General features: G+C 35.4%; 1 protein-coding gene across 1 annotated transcript in view; it reads left to right on the forward strand.

Annotated features, from left to right (window-relative positions):
* Window positions 1–14070: 14070 nt before the first annotated feature.
* Window positions 14071–24248, forward strand: part of cttnbp2nlb (CTTNBP2 N-terminal like b) — a 40191-nt gene continuing 30013 nt past the window's right edge. The window contains exon 1 of the mRNA XM_056463501.1: window positions 14071–14189. Coding sequence (XP_056319476.1) covers window positions 14184–14189 — 6 coding nt within the window. The 5' untranslated portion in view covers window positions 14071–14183. The remainder of the gene's footprint in view (window positions 14190–24248) is intronic.

The following is a 24248-nucleotide window of genomic DNA, read 5'->3' on the forward strand; positions in this document are numbered from 1 at the left end:
CACTTATTAATCCAATGGTTGGGTTTGACCATATTGCACCAACACTGAGTTACAACAACCCAACATTTTTTTTAATATACCCTGTAAAAATTAACCAAGTGGATATTTTAAACTTTTTACATTTAATCACATTAACTTGATATGTTTTACATGCATTAAACTAAATAAGAACATCTTGTATGACTTAAAAAGTCAAGTTGAAACAGGTTTGACTTCTTTTAATAAGTTAAATGAACAAACTATAGCATATTTTGTAATCATTTATTGACAACGCTGTAAAAAATGCAGGTTTATACACAATTCCTTAATGTTGTCCCAACACAAATTGTTCAAGTTAAATTAATTAGGTAACATTTTAGTGTAGGTCACAGTTAATGCTATTAACTACTGGCTTATTACCTGCCTTTTATTAAGATATTAACTGTTCACAAATAGTTATACAGTATGATCTTTTTCTGCACCCTTAATCCTACCTAAACCCAATTTATACCTGACTAACTATTAATAAACAGCTAATTAGAAGGTTACTAAAATATTAGTGTTAGTTAATGGTTTATTAATATCATGAATCGTTAACTCTTAAGAAGTGTTAGGCTGCGGTCACACTAGACTTTGAGCTTGAGATATTCTGTAGTAGGGTGCTGCCAAAAGGGGCGGGATTAAACAAGATGATTAGACGTTTTAAAAAGCGAGCGATTGGTCCATATTTTAATATTCTGTCCAGAGAGGTCAAGTTTCGATCCTTGATTGGTCTCACGTTGTCAAGTGATGTGATTTTACAGGTCAGAGTTCGTCAAGCTTGAACTTTGCAATGCACAAGCTTGCATTTCCGGTCTGACGCATTCGCGAGCATATGAATGGAAGTCTATGGGGAGAAAAGCCCAGTGTGATCGCAGCTGTACCCCTAATTGTATTTACAAATTTACATAAAACAATTAGGTCATCTCCCCAAAAAATCAAGAACTGTGTTGATTTAGCTCATTATAAATAAGTAGTTTGAACAAGCAGCTAAAATATTTTGTGCATATACTGTAAATATTTGTTTACAGTTCATACTTCATATACAGATCCCCCAATCATCATCAAATATATTGTGTTTTCTTTAAAAGACTGAGGAGGTCCATCTCTAGCTGCAATGCTCGGCCCATTGGATCTCCCTGAGCCAGAGGTATCTTCACCCTGACACATCCGAGCATCAGAAGCAAAGCACTCTGGGATGGAAAGGTTTGCTCGCTTTGCTGTGTTTTGTTGAACTCTCAGCGCAGCAGGCTGGCAGAAACTCAGTCAAAGATTACAGCTAGACTCCCTTCTCGTTTTTATTTCGGGGCTTCAGAGAAGGTTTAACTCTGACCCACATTTCACCATTACTGCACTGATCTCAATGCCAAGACACCAGGGATTAAATTAAATGCGACTAAATTACTCACACAAGCTCACACTGCCTGAGAACAGGGAATAGAGCCAAATCTGAGCTGAAGATGCCGCTCGTGCTCCTCGCCGCTGCCTTGTGCCCGATGCAAGACATTTACAGCCTCAGTGAACAAGTAGAGCACCTTGTCCAATTTAAAGGACATACAGATTGTATGTTAACGCACACACGTGCCATTTCTCAGCCTTGTTCTCATGACCTCAGTCCCGCTGGTATTAGCATGTACACTTATAATGTATGAGGAAGAAAATCAGGACAGAACTGAGACAGAATGAGATCCATTGTGTGAGTGTCATTAAATTGGTGATGGAAGCTCACTGGCTGAAGGTTTTTGGTTCGTAAAGACTCACTGGAGAATGGTTTTTATTTCGTAACAATTTGCTAGGTGAAAGTTTTTTTTTTTTTTAAAGGATCACTGGGGAGAAGGGTTTTTAATGTAACAATGTACTAGTTGAAGGTTTTTGTTTTGTAAATATTCACTGGGGAGAATGTTTTTTATAGCAATGTACTAGCTGAAGGTTTTTGTTTGTAAAGATTCACTGGCTGGGTTTTTTTCTTTTTGTAACACTGGCTGAAGGGTGTATTTTTTGGAAATATTGGAAATATTTACTGGCTGCCTTTTTTTGTTTCATGAAAAAAATCACTCCTTGAATGTGTTTGTTTTGTAAAGATTTACTAGTCACTAGATTAAGATTTTCGTTTTACAACAAGTGACTGGCTGAAGGATTCAAAGGATTTTGTTTTGTAAATATACAGTCTACTGGGTGATGGTTTTGTTTTGTAAAGGTTAATAAGTAGCTTTCTTATTTCATAAAAAAAAATCAGTGGTTGAAGATTTTTGTTTTGTAAATATTCACTAGAGAATGTTTTTATTTTGTAACAATTTAACAGCTGAGGGGTTTGTTTTGTAAAGATTCACTGGCTGATGAATTTTTTAAAAATAATCATTTTGTAACAGTGGCTGAAGGGTGTATTTTTGGGAAATTTTTACTGGCTGATGCTTATGTTTTGTAAAGATTCACAAGTTGCTTGTTTTCATGAAAAAAAAAATCCCTCCCTGAATATGTTTGTTTTGTAAAAGTTCACTAGACACTAGATGAAGGTTTTTGTTTTGTAAAGAATCACTGGCTGGTGTATTTTAAAAAGTAATAATTTTGTAACACTGGCTGAAGGGTGTATTTTCTGGGAGATATTTACTGGCTGTCGCTTTTGCTTTGTAAAAATTCACTAGACACTAGATGAAGGTTTTTGTTTTGTAAATATGTACTGGGTGATAGTTTTGTTTTGTGAAGGTACAAACTGCTTTTTTGTTTCATAAAAAAATCTCTCCCTGAATATGCTTGTTTTTTTGTTTTTTTTATTATTCAAAACCCAGCAGGCACACAACATCATAATAAGTTAATATTATGTTAGATTTAGGTCGTCAGGTGACCAAATTTCAATGTCTAGCCAGCATCTAAGGACAACATTATTTTGATGTCCAATAACAATGCCAAATGACGTTGATATTTGGATGATTTTAGGTTTTGTTGGAAAGTGACCAAAATTCAATGTTGAGCCAACATCAGCGTCATATTGACGTCCAATACTGACATTTATTTGTCAGGACAACCAAAATCCAACTTCAGATAGACGTCACAGTGGTAACGTCCACACAACGTCAAGCTGTAACATCATTAGAAGTTGATATTGGATTGTATTTAGGTTGCGATAAAAAGTGACCAAAATCCAACGTCTGTCTGATGTTGAACACTGATATCGGTCTGACATTGGGTTCTGACGTCAACCCGATTTTCATTTCTACTTAAAATGCAATGTTCCACAACACTGTGGTACAACATCAATCCGACACCATGTTGATGTCCTGTGCCTGCTGGGCAGTCACAATGAAGGTTTTTGTTTTGTAACAATTCTGGCTGAAGAATTTTGTTTTGTAAATATATACTGGGTGATGTTTTTTTTTTGGTTTTTGCTTTGTAGCAATTCAAATTTTGTTTGTTTGAAAGACTCATTGGCTGGTGTTGTTTTTAAGATTCAAAGGCTAATTTGTTTTGTAAAGATAGATTGACTGAAGGTTTTGTTTCATAAAGGTTTGCTGGCTGAAGGTTTTTGTTTTTTACAGTTTCACTGCTGAAGGCTTGTTTTGTAAAGATTGCCTGACTGACTGACTGACTGATATTTATTTATTTATTTATTTATTTATTTATTTATTTATTTATTTATTTATTTATTTATTTATTTATTCATTCATTCATTCAGTCATTCATTCATTCATTTGTTTATTTATTTGTAAAGTGTCACTACAAAGGCATGCCATCAAATAGCAATGCAGCTAAAAAACAACCATGCATCTTTTCAGCCCTTCTTACAAAACAAAACACAACGTGACAGAATACAACACTTGTATTCCAGTGCTAATATACTGTTATTTGGGTTTCATAATGAAAACAAAGGATGTTTTGGCCATTAGGCAAAATTAAAAATAGGCAAGAGTCGCAAAGACAACAAGAGAAAGCAAAATGTAAAAATGGGGCAACAACTTTTTTTCTCTGTAATTACTGCACAGATATATTGTTCCATGTTGTTTTAGTGTAAACATTGTTGCAATGTCAACTGTTATACACATGTTTCTTATGGGATAATGGGACATTTCATATTGTTCCTACGTGTAAACTTGGTATGTACAGTCCTATGACAAAAAAACAAACAAACAAACATGTTTTTATTGTTATTTATTTAGTTTATTTTTTATTTTTTGTTCTGATTTAGTGTAAATCTCCAGTTTCAGCAGCTCTGATAAAAAAGAGATATATTTATTTCCAGCCAATGTTAACATTATTGCAAGAAAAAAGGTGCTAGATGTCTATTATAGTACTTCTATAGTTTTTTTGTCTGCGTTATCTAATGTTTATGACTGTAATTGTCAGATTACTTAAAAATTGGTCATGTAAAACCAAGAAAAAAATAAAGTAGTGTTATGAAAGGGTCTACACTCTCTAACAGACACAAAATGACATCTGTGATGCTTCTTGAATTCAGTAGATGCGATAAATGGTCTCTTTATCCCTTAAAACGGGTTCACATTCTTAAGACTGGAAGCTCTGTGCTGCCCCCTGCTGCCAATCACTGAAAGAGTCGAAGAGTGATCTTTATTTTAGACTCTCATACAGTACCTCTTTCTAATACTAAAACTTGGTGTTTAAAAATACAGTACAAAAGCATTAAGAGACTAGATTTTCACCTCATAGTATTGTGTCTAGGTTTGTGCTCAAGTGTTAGAATCAAGGCAACTTCACGTTTTACGTTTGTTATATTTCTTTGTGATATTTATTTAGAACATTTAAAAATTCATTCATTCAATAATTTTCTATTCGGCTCAGTCCCTTTATTAAGCTGGGGTCACCACAGCGGAATTAACCGCCAACCTATCCTTGTAATTAACAGCATGTTTTTGTACAACTTTTTTTTTACAATTATGAAGCTTGAGAGCAAACAATCGACACACATGTAAGTGAGCAATCTTTTAGCTGCACGCAACAACAAAAACAAATGCACTCAAAAAATCACTACCACCACTAAAGCCTATTCTGAGAGTACTATAATTTTGCACTACATTGGGATTCAGTCGTAGCAAGTGACTGTATGTGTTTTTAGAAGGCGCCTGTCTCAATTTATGTGTGTGAAATCTTGTAAGCTTCTATTTTCACTTCAGGCAGCAAAGTGTGAATCAAAGGGAAATCAAACCTGCAGACAACTCTCACATCATATACATACACTCTCTCTCTCACACACATCATGACTCACTGAAACAGAGACGCTGCAGAAGAGGAGCATTCATCGTCAGTCTTTCCAAAGGAGGTCAAGTGGCACTGATGGAGCTTTGAAGACTCACAGACACACACATACAATGTCTGCAAAATGAGTTATTTTATATTTGCACGTATGAGTGTGTACCAACTTCTGTCTTTGCTTGAAAACGTACACTTACTGGCCACTTTATTAGGTACACCTGTCCAACTGCTCCTTAAAGCAAATTTCTAATCAGCCAATCACAAGGCAGCAACTCAATGCATTTAAGCTTGTCATGGTCAAGACGAACTGCTGCAGTTCAAACCGAGCATCAGAAGAGAGGTGATTTAAGTGTCTGAGTATTTCAGAAACTGCTGATCTACTGGGATTTTCAAGCACAGCCATCTCTAGGGTTTACAAAGAATGGTCCGAAAAAGAGAAAATATCCAGTGAGCTGCAGATCTGTGAACGCAAATGCCTTGTTGATGCCAGAGTTCAGAGGAGAATGGCCAGACTAGTTTGAACTGATAGAAAGGCAACAGTAGCTCAAATAACCACTCCTTACAACGGTATGTAGAAGAGCATCTCTGAACGCACAACACTGTGAACCTTGAGCAGCAGCATAAGACCACACCGGGTGCCACTCCTGTCAGCTAAGAACAGGAAACTGAGGCTACAATTTGCACAGGCTCACCAAAATTGGGCAATAGAAGAAACTTGCCTGGTCTGATGAATCTCAATTTCTGCTGCAACATTCGGATGGTAGTGTCAGAATTTAGCATGAACAACATAAATGCATGGATCCATCCTGCATAGTATGAATGGTTCAGGCTGCTGGTGGTGTAATGGTGTGGGGCATATTTTCTTGGCACTTTGGGCCCATTACCAATTAAGCATCATGTCAACTCCATAGCCTACCTGAGTATTGTTGACCACAGTGTACCCATATTCTGATGGCTATTTCCAGCAGGATAACACGCCATGTCATAAAGCGTGAATCATCTCAGACTGGTTTCTTGAACATGACAATGACTTTACTGTACTCAAATGGTCTCCACAGTCCCCAGGCTCAATCCAATAGTGCACCTTTAGGATGTGGTGGAATGGGAGATTCGCATCATGTGCAGCCGACAAATCTGCAGCAACTGTGTGATGCTATCATTTCAATATGGACCAAAATCTCCGAGGAATATTTCCAGCACCTTATTGAATCTATGCCATAAAGGATTAAGGCAATTCTGAAGGCAAAAAGGGGTCCTACCCGGTACTAGTAAGGTGTACCAAATAAAGTGGCCCATGAGTGTAATATTAAAAGTCAAAACATACTGTAACCATCATTTAGAGGAATTTCAGTGTCTAGTAATTGAAGGTTTATTCCAATGCTATCATACGTATATACGTTGCATCAATTTTCATCATATCAATCCCATAAGGAATCTGCCATTGAAATTGATAGATACAAACCAAAATCCAAAATATTTAGTTTAATTTGGATCATGTTTTTATGCCAAGGGTGTGTTTTAGCTTGAGGTTTGGTGTTTGGTGTTTTTAGCGCAGCACTGGGACACTGATGTAACTGGGATGTTTTTCTTGTTCTGTAATCGAGGATCTGCTCGTTGACCATTCTTGGACTTAAGCTGTTACGTGAATGTTGTGATTCAAGTTGTTATTTCTAGACAAGAAATATGCTCTGCTCAAACTCAGGAACTTAAATCAATGATTTACTATCTTTTAAACTCTCCTTTTCCAAGAGATAAAAAGTCCTAGACTATATATATATATATATATATATATATATATATATATATATATATATATATATATATATATATATATATATATATATATATATATATATATATATTTTTTTTTTTTTTTTTTTTTTTTTTGCAGTGACATAGAAAAAACAATTTTGGATCCACAAAATACCTGTCACTGAACAGTTTTTTTCTGTGCAGAACAATTTAATATTTTGCTAAAAAGCCCTTTACACTATGCTAGTTCACTATAGTAATCTTTACAGAGGAAATGTGTTTGATATTTCTGTAAACTATGCTGATGACATTTCTTACAAATGTAAAAAGATAAATAAAATACAAATGATAAAAATGTTGATTGTTAATGTTGACATTTTAATACATAAAAAGTCGTGTTTCATACATGTTTAGATGTGTATATATAGCATTTTCACTTTAAATGAGCTTCAAATGTTAACTTGAGCTATGAAATCAATATTTGGTTGAGCAATTATGATTTTTAGGTTGTTGTATTTTTTTCTGGAAAAAACAAACAGCTCTAAATGACAACATTTTTATTTTAAATATATTTGTCTTATAAAAATCAGTTTAAACCAACGTAATTAAATTCTTTATTCTAATTATTTGAGTTTTAAAATTTATTGAAATTGAATTTATTCAACTGAAAGCTTTCATTCATTCATTTATTTTCCTTCGGCTTAGTCCCTTTATTCATCAGGGCTCGCCAGAGCGGAATGAACCACCAACTTAACCAATATATGTTTTACACAGCGGATGCCCTTCCAGCTGCAACCCAGTACTGGGAAACATCCATACACACTCATTCACACACATACACTATGGCCAATTTAGTTCATCTAATTCACCTGTACCTCAGGTCTTTGGACTGTGGGGGAAACCGGAGCACCCAGAGGAAACCCACGTGAACATGGGGAGAACATGCAAACTCCACACAGAAATGCCAAATGACCCTGCCAGGACTCAAAAAAGAAACCTTCTTGCTGTGAGGCAACAGTTCTAACCACTGAGCCACTGTGTCACCTCAACTGAAAGCATGTCTATTAAATTTGTTTGTCCTATTATGGAAGTCAACAGTTGCAGGTTTTCAGCTTTCTTTAAAACATCTTCTTTGGTGTTTGAATAAATAAAGCTTTGGAACAACTTGAGAACTAGTAAACACTGAGTAAATTTTCATTTTTGAGTGAACTATCCCTTTAAGTTTGGATGTAAATCAGTGTGTCTGTGGATGTGTTCAGCTGGTGTGCAATAATGATGTCATGACAGTGAATATGGAAGAAAGAGAAGGAAAACAGCTTCACACAGTGAGAGAGCTGAGAGATGGAAAGGGAGACAGTGTGAGAGTGAAAACAAAGGTCTAAAGATCCTGAGTGGAATCTATTAATGTAAAAGCTCTGAGGATGACAGACAAATGGCCTGGTTAGTCGATACTGGCAGCAGCAGTGTCTCCTGTCTGTTTTTATTTCTCCTCATACTGAGTTCACGACCACAAGGGCGACTCATTTGTTTTATCGAATATCTCTTTTCGGTCCTTCTCTCTCACACCATCTCTGTCCCAAAGGAAAGTGAAAAAAGTCATAAAATAAAGCAAACAGACATGTATGAGTGTGAAGCGAGACACACACTTGAATATAATTCAGTTACTGAGAGAAGTGCTTTCCAGATATTATCATTACAGATGGAGTAAACCTATTTTGACATTCAACTGAATCCCGAATAGCTTATAGAAAAGCATTTGATGTTGATTTCAGATCTTATTTTGCTTTACACACATCCAGAGGCCAGGGTGCAGGGGGGAAAATATGCACATAAACACATCTCATTTGCATTCATAAATGCATCTTTTTATCCATTTCAGTGCGTCTCAATTGAACCTCAATTCAAAACAATTTCATGCATGAGGAGAGCAGCATGGTGACCACAAGAGCCAGACAAGCCTACACACACACACAAACCACAAGCCCTCATTTAGTCCGACTTAAATAATGTGGAAATACATTTGCAATCTTAATATAAAGATTTTTTTATATATATATATATTAAAAAAAGAATCGTGAAACTTAGGAACTTAGCTGGAAGCCCAATACAAAGTTAATCAAAATATGTAACTTTTTTTTTGTAGTTTTCCCCTGAATATTTTACATATAAATTTGATATTATATAATATTTTATCTTAAAATGAAGTTTAATCCAGGGTGAAATTAATGCCATGTCATTGTTTTATTTATTTATTACAGCAGTTATATATGTAGCAACAGTGATAATTTAGCAATGTTAACCACCGTAATTATTAGTGATAGGTTGAATTATATTTTATTTTTATTGGTCAATGCAAAAAATGACAAATTTCTCTACTTTTGTGATAATTAAATTTCAAAGCATGTGTGAAATACTGTTCCATTCAGCATAACAGATGTCAAATTTAAATAGCTTACTAATATTTACTCCCAGGGCCAATTATATCAAAGTTGATATTTAGACGCACCATGTTGGTGTTTCTTAACATCCAACCCCAAACCTGGAGGACCAGGACATACACACTATGGACATTTTAGCTTACCCAATTTACCTATAGATCATGTCGTTGGACTTGTGGGGGAAACGGAGCACCCGGAGGAAACCCACGCTAACTCCAACAGAAATGCTGTCAACTGACCCAGCCCAGGGCTCGAACCAGGAACCTTCTTGCTGTGAGGCGACAGCACTACCCACTGCGCCACCAGAACAAGTGATAATACTAAATGATTAAACATTTATTGCTAGCAAATGAGTAAAATCTAGTGAATTGAAGGGCACTGGCAAAGTATAAAGATTTATTAATAGTTTGTACTGGCGTCACGGTGGCGCAGTGGGTAGCACAATCACCTCACAGCAAAAAGGTCACTGGTTTGAGCACCAGCTGAGTCAATTAGCATTTCTGTGTGCAGTTTGCATGTTCTCCCTGTGTTCACGTGGGTTTCCTCTGGGTGCTCTGGTTTCCCCCACAGTCCAAAGACATGCGCCATAGGTGAATTGGGTAAGCTGAATTGTCCGTAGTATATGTGTGTGAATGAGAGTGTATGGGTGTTTCCCAGTACTGGGTTGCAGCTGGAAGGGCATCCGCTGCATAAAACATATGCTGGATAATTTGGCGGTTCATTGGTGGGAATGAATAAATTAGTTTGTGTTAGATTGTATTAGTTACAGGTGCCCAGGTGCTGTAAGTTTTTGACTCTTCTAAAGCATAGCAATGCCATAATATGTTTACAGAAGAGCATGCTAAGTGAACATACTTGTTTATCTAAAAACAATGCTTAAGTCAGAAATTCTCCTTTGAAAATATGTGTTCTGTGTCTTTGTTTTGGTCTCTATAACCCACCCACTGCCAGTTTACCCAATTAAATTTCAGTTTCCTTGGTGAAAAATACACTGTAACTCATTTTAGTCTTGAAGACTGCTTCAATGTGTACAGCTGCAGCCAAAAATGTCACCCTTGCTAGACAGCAGCAGTCTCTGAAATGAGACAGAGATTCAGAGTTATAAGAATCTACATAAGAACAGGTGATTAATAGTTATATCAGCGTAGACATTTCAATCTCATTCAGCTGCACCCCCCCCCCCCCCCCCACACACACACACACACTTTTAAAATGTCTGCTATGCCCCTCCTCTGGTACCACTATGTCCTAATATAGAGCCCATCGACAAGCAATTTGACTGTCTGCACCAAATGCAACACAACAGAAATATTTAAATACAGCCATTCAGCAGAACAAAATAGAGCACTTGCTGCACTTAAATGAAATGGTAAGGCTCATAATCTAATTAATACATATTAAACCTCTTTAACATTAATGATATTTGTTGGTTTGCACTGAGTCAGATCTAACATTCAGTTTCAATTATGTATATTTCATTTCCAAAATCTGAGGTAAACTCTGCAGATGTTTTCAGTAACAAGATATGTCATGTAAAATGATACTCTCGCATTGGTAGCATTTAGCACTAAAAAAGCACATGATCAGTACCTGAGGTTATTGTTGTCTCAATAGTTTATGCCAGCCATGACATATAAAAACAATAAAATTGAAATTTTAGGTGATGGGTTGGACAAAAACTCCTTTTACATGGTTTCCTTTTGTCGTGTCACTCACGTGTCGTTGCTTGTAGTGTAGGCTTGATATATATATATATATATATATATATATATATATATATATATATATATATATATATATATATATATATATATATATATATTTTTTTTTTTTTTTTTTTTTTTATAACAAACTGAAACCCATTACAATATATCACATTAATATTATTATCTTTTAAACAGATTCACAGTTTTTACAGCTTTCTTGTTAGTACATTCAGAAATCAAAGACATATAAAGATTTAGATCTTCAAGAAAAATCTGAAATAAAGGTTTATGCTTACAAAATTCACACTTGTGTATAAAATATTTGGCCAAAAATATAATAAGAATAAATAAATAAAAGCAACTGGATGTTCATTCTGATGGTTATAACCTAAAATATGTAGGCTTGATATTCAGGCATGCTTGCTCATGTTGGTGATGTCAATCTGGCAACCTGCGCTTGCGTGGAGCATAGACTGTAAAATATATGGACGTAGCATCCGTGACGTCACCCATAGGTTTCTGAAGAGCGCAAAAGAAGCCACAAGTAGGCGCGGCCAACCGTCGCCATTTTGTTCGCGCGTCATCGCACCCACGGCGGGATACCAAACAAGGGCAAAGAGGCGGAGAGTGGGCGGAGCTACAGACACCTGCTGGCACTTTGCTTAGACCTGGCAGACAGACTTTACTTTGGGAGAAACGCTTGATACTTTATTACCTGCGACTCGTTTGTGTTCTGACCACATGTGCTTGGCTGTACACTATATCAATAAAGTGTTTAGACTTTTAAAAACACTGTAGTAATACAGTGAGCCACTAAACATTGCTCTTATGACGTTTTTCTACAGGAGGAAAACGCTAAATACTTCCAAACACTTCAAATGCAAGACTATTGGTGAACTCCAGCATAACACTGTATGATAACGCTTCAGATGACTGTTCTAGAGCATACAGCTAATCAATCTGTCACATTCTGGAGTGCTTTACGGGTCTAAAGAAAAATATTAATGATAAATGATCTTAAATAAAGCAAATACATTTATAGAGATGGTATACAAGTATATAACTTTACTCACATGGGAAACGAGACCACGTGAATGGTTTGCGAGCACAATAAAGTGCACACAGCATCCCATATCATCTGATAATTGTAAGAAATAAGTCCAAAAGGCAGCTGACTGTGTAAAGCCACATAAAACAAAACAAAAATACGATGAATATGCCGAGATCAGTGGCTAATCTACCGGATTCAGCTGAGGTGAAGTGACGGCGACCAGTGAGACCTAGCTGTCACTCAAGTGGCCACGCCCTTAATTATGCAAACTTAATATAACCTAATATAAAGGAAATGGAGGAGTTATAAAAAAATTCACCCCCCTCACAGTTGTCATGGAAGGTAATAATAGCTATATGAATCAAAATCGTTTTTTGTACCAGGCTTTAAACACCTTTTTTTCTGCTGTAAAATTGGCCATTCTAACAGTGGGCTCAATTGCAGTTTGCTCTATTATGGAGCCAGGACTAGCGGAATTTTGATGAATTGCAGTTTCAGTTACTTCCGTATTGGCTTCCCGAGGGAGAGCGGGAGGTTGCCGCTTGGCGTGGAGTCTTTGAAGAAGTGGCCAGGTAAAGTCTTTTGAATTAGGAGTGCAATACCTAGTTCAACCACTAAGTGTCAATCTTACATAATTTGCAATGAACAACACAAGGTGAACAACAACTTTGTACAGCATTACTTGATCTTTTTAAATGTAAATTTAGTTTTGAAGATTTGAGACGAAAACTTTCTTTTTAAAAATTAAGCTTCATTTAATAGAAAAATTAATTTGCATTAAAAAGAAAAGAATAAGTTGCATTAACGAGAGACATTAAATTGGGGTAACTAGAAAAATATTGGGCTAACTACATAAAATAGGTTGTATTAACAAAAAAGTAACAAAATAAGCTGGAGTAACTAAAATGAGTTGGTGTAACTAGAAAAAAATAAAACAAAAAATATGTTGGGGTAGCTGCAAAATTAAGTTGTGGTAACTAAAAAAATTAAGTTGCATTAACTAAAAAAAGGTAAAATATAGGGGTATCTAGAAAAATCTAACACTTTTCATAGAATTATATATTGTGTTTCAGTATTAAAAGGTTTGAAGTAGGGAAAAATAGTCTAATACCTTCTGAAAATACAATTTTAGAATTAAATGCAAAGTTCCTAGAAATGTGTATGTTATACAAATCGAATACATTAAAAACTCCAGAAAAAAAAAAAAGATTTTTACAACTCTGAATTCAGCACATATACATTTCCTAATATGCATATAGCTTGCATTACAGTAGTTAGCTTGATTTAATCACAGGATCTGTTCCCCACTGTTGCCACAAATATGTATTTTTCCCGTGTGTCCTTAAGGGGGCGCCAGATATAAGGTTAAGAGGGGCTCATTAACACTCACTGAAACTCAAATATTGTCGAATTTATCAGCTCACCTTTACCATGTCAGCATTAGAAGAAAAAAACAGTCACGCTAGAATAACAAGACATATACATTACAGCTGTAATACCCCTGCAAAATAGAATAATAAAGTTATTATCAATATTTAGTAACAATATTTTTGTATAAAAAACGAACCTGTTTGACATTTTGACGTCTAAAATCCTGTCATTAATATTTTATGACTGTTCTAAACTTACCTTTATAAAGAAGAGGTGTGTTAATAACCATCCATTCAAAAATTGAAAAAAAAAAACAGATTTATTATGACTAACGAAACACGGAGATTTGAAAAGTAAGGTGCACAAATCACTACAATATACTGCACGCATGTAAAACAAACAACATAGACAAAGACACAAAACCGACGCTTATTTAAGTCCACCCCTGGAGTCCAACATCCAATCATAACTGACCGTTCCGGAAAGTGGTCTCCGCCTATTGGCTGCACGATCTGTCAGTAGCAGCAGTCCATATTTTCGGCCGGGACAGCGCATCAGCAGCTCGGGCAGCAGAGAAAGTGAGAAATAACTCCGTAAACTGGGATATCTGCAATTGCGAGGGCCGATGAGCGAACAAAATCATATATGAAGGTAATTGTTTTAATATTTTATGGAATTATGACTTCTTACGGAAACAATAGAGGGTGCGAATGGGATCTGGAGAGCATGCTGCTGTTGAAGAGTCAATCGCAGATCCCAGGATGGATTTCTATGTTATCTCGCTATTATTATGGTATCTTCACATCGGTTTCAAAAAATAAGCACGGCTTTTCACAGTTGTATTTCATATTAATACACTTAATAGTGCTACACTGCACTTGGTTTAATAAAAATGGCAAAAATTATAGAATTGTTAGATATAGGATCTTTATAGTCTATTTATTGAATGTTATGAAACACAATGCTAGTAACATTTGGTCCTTGTTTCTATTAGTCCTGAGCTGATGTCAAATGTCTGATCATTGATGCTTAACATGTTAGAGAAGTGCACTGATTGCTTGTTTAGCAGTATGTGAAATTGTCCATATGTTCAGGGTGATTTTTTTACACACTGAAATGAAATCTTTGTGTCCAGCAGGAAATCTGATCTCCACAGCAGTGTTTTTTTTTTTTTTTTTTGCTGAACAGTGCTTGAATTTATGGCTCTTATTCCTAATCACACAGCTTATAAAAGATTAACCGTCCTCTGATTCTTGAGGCGTGGGACAAAACTTCACCTGCTATTTAGTTACTAAATGAGGAACATTTCCACTTTGCACTTTCAACCTTTTCTAATTATTAAGTTGTGGTATGTTGATATTTGAGTACCTGTGCCCTTTGCGGATAACTTTACTCGTAATGAAATATATAACAGATAAACAACTACATGATCTTAGAAGCAATTTTAGAAGGTTTGACAGCTGTCATCTACTCTTACTGACCTCCATTAGATTTTGGCTTATAATGTCCGCATAATGTTTTTTTTTTTTTAAATACTACATTTTATGCATTAAAGGGCACCTGTTTGACCCCTTTTACAAGATGTAAGACAAGCCGTTGGTGTCTCCAGAATGTGTCTGTAAAGTTTCAGCTCAAAATACCCTTCAGATAATTTATTATAGCCTCCAGGATCTGCCCATTTTGGTGTCTGAGTACATTGAAGCTGTTTTTGTAGCATATGGCTTTAAATGCAAATGAGCTGATTCTCCCCTCACACGGTTTCCATATGCGTGTCTGCTTTTCCTGCGTTACAACAGATAAACAGCAGTCAGCGATAGAGACAGACTCAGATGAAGCTGAAATACAGCTCATTAGTTAAAAATACCAAGTAAGTTTATTTTATATATTTGTGATGGAGTTTATGCAAGCCTTTCTGAAATGATGATTCTCAGACAAATGCCGTTTGCAGTACACACACAAACAGATGTGCATTTACTGACACCGTTCGGCCATGGTGATTATAGTGGTTAAGAATTACATAGCGATTTTACTGTTTTTATTACAAACATGCTCTGTTTTAAAAACGTTTTAAACTTATCAAACTTATATAAATTACAGAGCGTTGTAACAAATATTTTAATTCCAGTTTATTTGCAAAAAAACTATTTCTGTGGACATGTGTATACATGTCATTATTGAACCATGGCGTCTGTCAATCAATTTTGTGGGCGGGGAAAACCGCACTCCTACCTCATGTTGCAGAGAGCCTCAAAATCACTGGGATTCAGATCCTATTTTAATGTCAGGAAATTAAAAAAAAAGACACTTGATGGGTTTATATCACCCTAAAATGACTGTGGCCACAATATACCTAGACAGTTCTGTCCAAACATCTTACAAAAGTTGTTTTTCATCATAGGTGCCCTTTATGCAGCAGTTTATCAGTGTAAAACATGTTATTAAGTAAGTATAAAGTAAGTTTTACTTGGAGTATGAGCAAATTGTACTAAAATGTATGAATCAGATTATACAAATGAAATAGCAAATAAATCAAATGGTTAGGAATTGGTGTGAGATTACATTGCAAAATCATGCAGAGAAGCAGTGTTTATTGTCAGGACAAAGTATTAGTGTTACTTCAGCACTCTTATTATAATAATCAAAGCTGCAGAATTAATCTCTTCAAATCTGCATTTTCTTGCGAAAGCACAGAATTGAGTCAGTAATTGCACACACTCCAGAGATGACTAATCCAAACATGTCTGATTGGCTATTGTGTTCAGTAGCTTAATAGAAACGTGTGATTGGTCTGATGCAATAAAAATGTTTACATAATTTTCACATTTCACATCACATTGACAATAATTACAACAGTGTAGAAGGGGACCACTTTTGAGCTTGTACATTTGCATGGAATTTTGGTTTATTTGGTTGCTATTTTCTTTTACCACAAACCCTTGTTAATTTCTGAATGCTGTGATGGACATGCACTTGTTAATGCAGATGTTGAGGAAACAAACCATTGGCCTTCTGTGGGCTTACAGAAAAGATAGGCTTATAGGAAGAACAGATCTTCAAACTAACTGTTGAGAAGGAGGTGGTGTGAAATGTAAAAATTCATATTATAAGTAAATGAAACGTTTTGACCTTGGATGTATGCAAACCTCGAATAGGAGACAAAAACTAAACAAAATTGGAAACCTTTATAAAAAGCATAATTGGTTAGGTACTGTAAAAAATTACACGTTATGGATTTCATGTTTTTTTTCCTCGACACTTAAATGTATTCTTTCATGTTTTGTTAACTGTTTTGTTCTTGTACTTAAGAATAATCTACACTCCTACACTTGGGTATCTATAATGAATTGTGGCCATCAAATTGATTTGTCAGAGATTTGAATATTAATTTGAATGTGTTTTCTTGGTTCATTATGTGTATTATCTTGAGACAAACAAGTAGTGATTTGAAAGAGCAAAGCTATAAGTGGTTGTCAGTGGTTGAAGGGCAGAAATGCGGTCTAGCCTGTATGCGGCGAAATGTTCTGTTTTGACTGGCATGCCAGAATCAGTCACTTGAGAACTGGGTTGAAGACATTCTCTCGGGTCAAGACGTAATTACACCAAAGAAGAGCTCTTCCTGATCTGCAGATTCTCCTGTGTCTACTGTAGGTCTAATGTGCCCATTTAATGCCCAATTTTCCTTGTTTGAGAATATCCCATGTAATATCCTGAATTGAGGATTTTGATTTTCAGTAGCTGTAAGTTAAGCCATGCTCTTAACAAACGTCTCTGCTAATGAGGAGAAGCTTAAAAAAGTAATGATGTCACTGACATAGCAGAAGTCTGAAAATGAGTTGTCACGTTAGAAACCACTGGTTTGTTTGAGTTCCACTATAAACACATTTAGTTCAGAAACGCAAATTTGCAGCATTGAGGAAGCAAGGCTTACTGAAAACCATAGCACTTCAGTTGACTAAAGTTGACTGAAAAAGGTTGCATTTAGGGTTTAGTCTATAGTGACCTCATTAGAACTGGGCGAATGGTTTAGGTTTACAATAGCATGCCAAATCACTGCAAGTGACTTTATTCAAGTATTGTGTTTAGGGGTGTGTGATGTTTATTGTCTAGATTAATATGGCATTTGTTGTTTTAACAATGCTCAAGCCCAAATGATCTATGTCAGGTTCTTTGCAAAAACATAACAAAAATGAATGCCCCTAGTTTAAGTTCGGAAATCAAACTAACCATTTCTGGGTTCTTAATGTTTTTACATGATTAAATACAAAGTAATATCACACAAGTAGTGGTGTTGTTTTCACAAGTTAACATTAAATGATTTTTTAATTTTAAACACTATATTGTTGTTTTTTTTAGTAAACAAGCTCGGAGTAGAACGTTTGTCTCATAGCAAAATTCCTTTTTTGTTTTTCCTGAATACATTTTTTTATGAATTTCATGAGCCAATAGTTCAGTTATCAATTAATAAAGACAGTCACTTTCTTTGTTTTTGAATAAATCTGCATTGATTTAAGCCAATGATTTTTTAATAACAATACTCATATTGTCACCAACTATTCATTCATTCATTTTCTTCTTGGCTTAGTCTCTTTATTCATCAGGGGTCATCACAGTGGAATGAACCGCCAACTTATCCCGCATATGTTTTACGCTGCTGATGCCCTTCTAGTCGCAACCCAACACTGGAAAACACCCATACACACATACACTACAGAAAATTTAGCTTATTCAATTCATCTATAGCGCATGTCTTTGGACTGGGGGGGAAACCAGAGCACCCGGGGGAAACCAAGGCGAACATGGGGAGAACATGCAAACTCCACACAGAAATGGCAACGGACACAGCCGGGACTCGAACTAGTGACCTTCTTGCTGTGAGGCGATCGTGCTACCTACTGCGCCACCGTGACGCCTTGTCACCAACTACTAGTACTTAATGTTGTTTATTAATAATTATTTATTTACTTACTTGCTAACTTAGTTAGTTACTTACTTGCCTACTTGCTTATTCACTTACTAATTCATAGTGCACACTTTTTGTGGTCAGGTCACCATTATTTAAATACTGCTTCCTACAAAACAGATTGTTTTATTGTAGCTTTACAGTAATAAACATAAAAATAACAATAAATGAAGCATATGAAATCGTTTTTAATATTGATTCATATTATGCGGTAGAGAACTGAGAATAAAATTGAATTTTTTATCTTAGTTTGAATTAATGATTCAATTGCCCTCTTATTTAGAATTCACTTGTTTGATTTCTGATTAAATCTGCATTGTAAACCAATCACTTGAACGGTTGATTCAGTGATACGCATTTTGAACATATTGCTTCTCACCACCTATTAACAAATCTAACAATCTAACAATTAATACAGCCATTTAAAGCATCATTTAAAAAGGTGGCTTCTACAGTATGATCATTTGAAACTTTGTAACGGATAACAATACTCTGTGTGGTTAAAATAAGTTTTTTATATTACATAACTCATACCAACTGCTGTCTGTTTCAAAATAGAGATTTGAATATACACTTGTGATTGTACAATCGCTGTCATTCAGGAATAAGAATAACAATAAACAGGGAAGCTATAAAGTTATCATTACTCGGGTCAATTCAGTCCCATGTTAATTCTGCTCAGTTCAATCTGTTATGAAATGAGTTCAAATCAGCTATGAACAGCTCTACGAAATACAATAGTGTCATTATTGAGCTCAAGTCCAAGGGTCAATACTAATTCGATTCCTAAAACCTGCATTTTGTTGTCAATGAACACAGCTTTAGTCGCGAATTATCTCGTCGTTAATAAGATGTGGTGGTGACAGGGGCAGATGCTGGATCAGCTGTTAATATAGTGAAAACATATTAGTATTCATAGTCTCGTCTGAGGTCTCTTGCTGTTAATGTTTGATTAATGTGTGTGTGGGGTGTGAATTCCTGGAATTCCTTTCGGCTGTGTAATCCATATAGTGTTTCGCTTTTTCCCGCTCTCACACTGTCTTTGGCTGTGTAGAGGTTGTGTTTTGTTGTTGGATAAGGGTTTTATTGGGCTTGTGCAGGTTTAACGTGAGGTTACAGCATCACAGCAGTGCCGAGAACCACAAATCCATCCGACACATGTCCCGCTCTCTCATTACAGCTAATGATTCATTAAGAAAGCTGACATTAGGCTGTGGTCTGGTGTTTCTTTTAAGACTTGCCCCCTACCAGCTGTGGGGTATGTCTGAGGTTTAGTGAGTTTTCAGTGAGATGATGGAGGAGGAAAGGTCTGTTTTTACAGTACATAAGAAGGTGCTTTAAAGGAATAGGCTATTCAATCAAAATTGATATTTCTGCCATTGTTTCAATCCTATGTATTTTTTCTTTCTTATGTGAAACTTAAAAGAAGATTTTTTTAAGGATATGAGTTTCTCATTATCCATTTACAGGGCTCGAAATGAACCTTTTTTCTTGGTAGCACCGGTGCTCCTAACTTCAAAAATGTAGGCGCGCCAGACAAAATTTTGTCGCACCCACCAAAAATTATAAGCACCATTATTACACGTTTTATATGAACAGATTCTATTATATATTAACATTCTAATCACAACTAACAAATAAACAAAAATCTGCAGGGGCTCACTGGTCCTGCACGCACTGCTTGACATGAATGAGATGAACTGAATTAACAATAACAACTGTGCTGTTCTCACAGGTGCTGTCTGATATGGCACAGATGATACTGACTTATATAACTTATTATTTGCATGCGTCATCTTAATAGCAATAACGGTCTTTTCATGAGCTGCAATATTAGTTTCATCTTGGTGAATGCATGGTCTTCAGCGATGGTGAACGCGATGTCAGTTGCACGACTGACAGCATTGATTAAATGAAGGATTAAATAACATTAGAACATCTTGTGCTTAAAAATGTGTAGATTCAGTGGCAAACACTGAATGGCTTTAGTCATTTTCATAGCAGACTTTAAACACTCAAAGTCTTTTATCCAAGGGTGTAGATTTGCTCTTATCATTGGTGGGGACATACATCCATAGCGCATGCATAGAACAGCACAAATTCTCTTTCATGCTCTTAAAAACATGAATAAAGGATTTAAACTCTTAATAATACGAATAACAATTAATGAAACACGTGCCATGCTACAAAAGTCAATTTACATGATTTTACTGCAATCTGGCTATGAGAGTGTATGAATGTAGAGAAATTTAAAGAGGCCTGTGATGCAATTTAATCATTTTATCCTGATTAATATTTTTCATAATCATGAAAAATCATAATCGAAACTAAATTTAGATTACTTTCATGAACAATTATTAGCGTCAAAAGTGAGGGATCATATCAAAAGACTTAAAATAATACAAAACAATATAAATATCTCCATTGTACAGAGCGAGAGTGATCTCTTCTGTTAAACTGAACAGTCGCATCATTGATGATATAAGTGTGCTCAGGCTTGCGGAAGTGTGCAGAAGGCAAAAAATGCATTGTGAGTGCGGGCCGAGAGTGGACAATTGCACCTGAGTAAGTGTTCAAGACAACCATGCTTAGTGTGAGTACACACTATGAGACACTTGTAAAGGTTGTTTGAAAATTCAGGAGACTTTTAAGTATGAGATTATACTCCTCCAATAGGACATTATACTGTAAGTTGCACAAATTTTACATACTTTTTGTGTGAATTTTAATACAGGGGATTTAATATCATCAAACAAGTGTACTTTTTCTGCAAAGCCAGTAACTTTATCTTATGTAGTTTTCACACTGTCTCACTTGCTTTATTATATGAAGCAGTGAAACTGAAACATTATACTGTTAAGTAGCCTTGTTCTTCACTGCAGCTGGTACTGGTTTCACATCATCATGGTTGTGAACTTACACTGTGTAACTAAAAATGAAGGTCAGTCAGTGGCACATTACTGTTGTGCACAGAATCTTTTTAGTGAATCAGCTGAGCTATACTTCACATAACCGCTTTAAATGGCCTGATCACAAATCAGACTAAAGTAATGCCAAAGTAATGGCTTAAATTTCAGTCTACTTTTAGCCTGTCGGAACTTGGCAGCCGTGATAAAGATTTAATTGCTGAAATTATTATTTTTTTTTGTCAGCTGTGTGTTGTTATGAAAGAAAAGAAAAGCATGTATCCATTTTTGTGGAATGCAGTTTTTGGTCAGATGTCATATTTGTGTAATTGTTATTTACAGCCTGGTGTAGGAGGTTGAGGTTCCTTTTAGATGGGATTCTTTAAAACCAGATTTTTCTCTCTGACCTGCAGTCAGGGAATGTTTTTATGTTTGTTTTTTGAATGCACACGGTAGTCATATGGGAGCTGTTTAAAAAGGTAATTGCTTATTTTTAACTTTACATTCTGATTTAACTTTTGTTCGGTCATTCACTAAACACTCCGCTAGTCATTCTGAAGGGAATAAAGTCTAAATTGAGCTATACAAACTTACCAATCTTTTACAATATGTTTTTTTTATATATATTAGGGCTGCAAAATATATCACAATTCAATTCAATTCACCTTTATTTGTATAGCGCTTTTACAATGTAGATTGTGTCAAAGCAGCTTCACATAAAAGGTCATAGTAAATTGGAACAGTGTAGTTCAGTTTTTAGTGTTTAAATTCAGTTCAGTTTACCTCAGTTCAGTGTGGTTTAATAATCACTACTGAAAGTCCAAACACTGAAGAGCAAATCCAACGATGCGCAGCTCTACCGATCCCGATCCATGCAAGCCAGTGGCGACACAACAGTCACATCGTGAGTGCAATGTTGAGTCTGGATTAAAATGTATCATTTTGCAGGTGCTTTGTGTGAGGGTTTTAAAAGCATTCAAGCATCAGAAATTGTACCATTTTTAACTTTGAAAAATTAATAACGATGAATTTTATTGAATAGTATATAAAATGAAGACTTTGCAGTATTATTTTACATTTGATTATTCAATTACGGTATATCTGAATACAGTTAGACTCCTCAGAAAATACACTTTCTTTATTGAATGTATCTATGCTTGTAGATTGTTATATTTTATGCACTCCCCATAAAGAATCACCCCAATCAATCTAGAATGATACATTCTTTCCAAATAGTTATTCAGCTCTTCTAGTGAACCTTGAAAATCAATTCAGATTGGACTGTTAGTGTAAACAAATCCTATTTCACATTTATCTAGCATAGATACCGCAACATACAAGTAAAAGCAAAAGCTTTGTGAACTAATGTGAATCGACACCCACACACATATCACTTAGTGGGGCTGCAGAATATAGGAAAAATTGAACATTCTGCGATGATGTGATACAGATACAGATACAGTTGAAGTCAGAATTATTAGCCCCCCCCCTTTGAATTTATTTTTATTTTTTAAATATTTTTCAAATGATGTTAAACAGAGCAAGGAAATTTTCACAGTATGTCTGATAATATTTTTTCTTCTGGAGAAAGTCTTATTAAGTGATGCGGTGGTGCAGTAGGTAGCGCTGTCACCTCACAGCAAGAAGGTCGCTGGTGGTTAGCCTCGACTGGGTCAGTCGTTTCTGTGTGGAGTTTGCATGTTCTCACCATGTTGGCGTGGGTTTCCTCTGGGTGCTCCGGTTTCCCCCACAGTCCAAAGACATGCGGTATAGGTGAATTGGGTAAGCTAAAATTGTCCGTAGTGTAAGTATGTGTGTGTGAATGAGTGTGTATGAGTGTGTGTTTCCCAGTGATGGGTTGCAGCTGGAAGGGTATCTGCTGCGTAAAACATATGCTGGATAAGTTGGTGGTTCGTTCCGCTGTGGCGATCGCAGATTAATAAAGGGATTAAGCCAAAATGAAAATGAATGAATGTCTTATTTGTTTTGTTTCAGCTAGAATAAAACCAAGGTCAAAATTATCAGCCCCTTTAAGCTATATATATTTTTTTCGATAATCCACAGAACAAACCATCATTATACAATAACTTGCCTAATTACCCTAACCTGCCTAGTTAACCTAATTAACCTAGTTAAGCCTTTAAAAGTCACTTTAAGCTGTATTGAAGTGTCTTGAAAAATATCTAGTAAAATATTATTTACTGTCATCATGGCAAAGATAAAATAAATCAGTTATTAGAAATGAGTTATTAAAACTATTATGGTTAGAAATGTGTTGAAAAAATATTCTAAAAAATAAACAAGGAGGTTAATAATTCAGGGGGGCTAATAATTCTGACTTCAACTGTATATTTCACAGTTCAGACTTAATATCACATATTTTCAAATACGTTTTCTTCCATTTCCCCTTTTTGATATTTTTCTTTGAATAGTAACTTTATTTCTTGCAGTTGAGACTTTCTTAAATTAGACATTGTTTCTCTCGATTCCAAGTACAGTTGAAGTCAGAATTATTAGCCCCCCTGTTTATTTTTTTTACCCAATTTCTGTTTATTTTTTTCAACATATTTCTAAACATAATAGTTTTATTAACTCATTTCTAATAACTGATTTATTTTATCTTTGCCATGATGACAGTAAATAATATTTGACTAGATGTTTTTCAAGACACTACACAGCTTAAAGTGACATTTAAAGGCTTAACTAGGTTAATTAGGTTAACTAGGCAGGTTAGGGTAATTAGGCAAGTTATTCTATTACGATGGTTTGTTCTGTAGACAATTGAAAAAATAAATAGCTTAAAGGGGCTAATAATTTTGACCCTAAAATGGTGTTTAAAAAATT

This window comes from Danio aesculapii, chromosome 8, assembly GCF_903798145.1.
Source record: "Danio aesculapii chromosome 8, fDanAes4.1, whole genome shotgun sequence".
Lineage (NCBI taxonomy): Eukaryota > Metazoa > Chordata > Actinopteri > Cypriniformes > Danionidae > Danio > Danio aesculapii.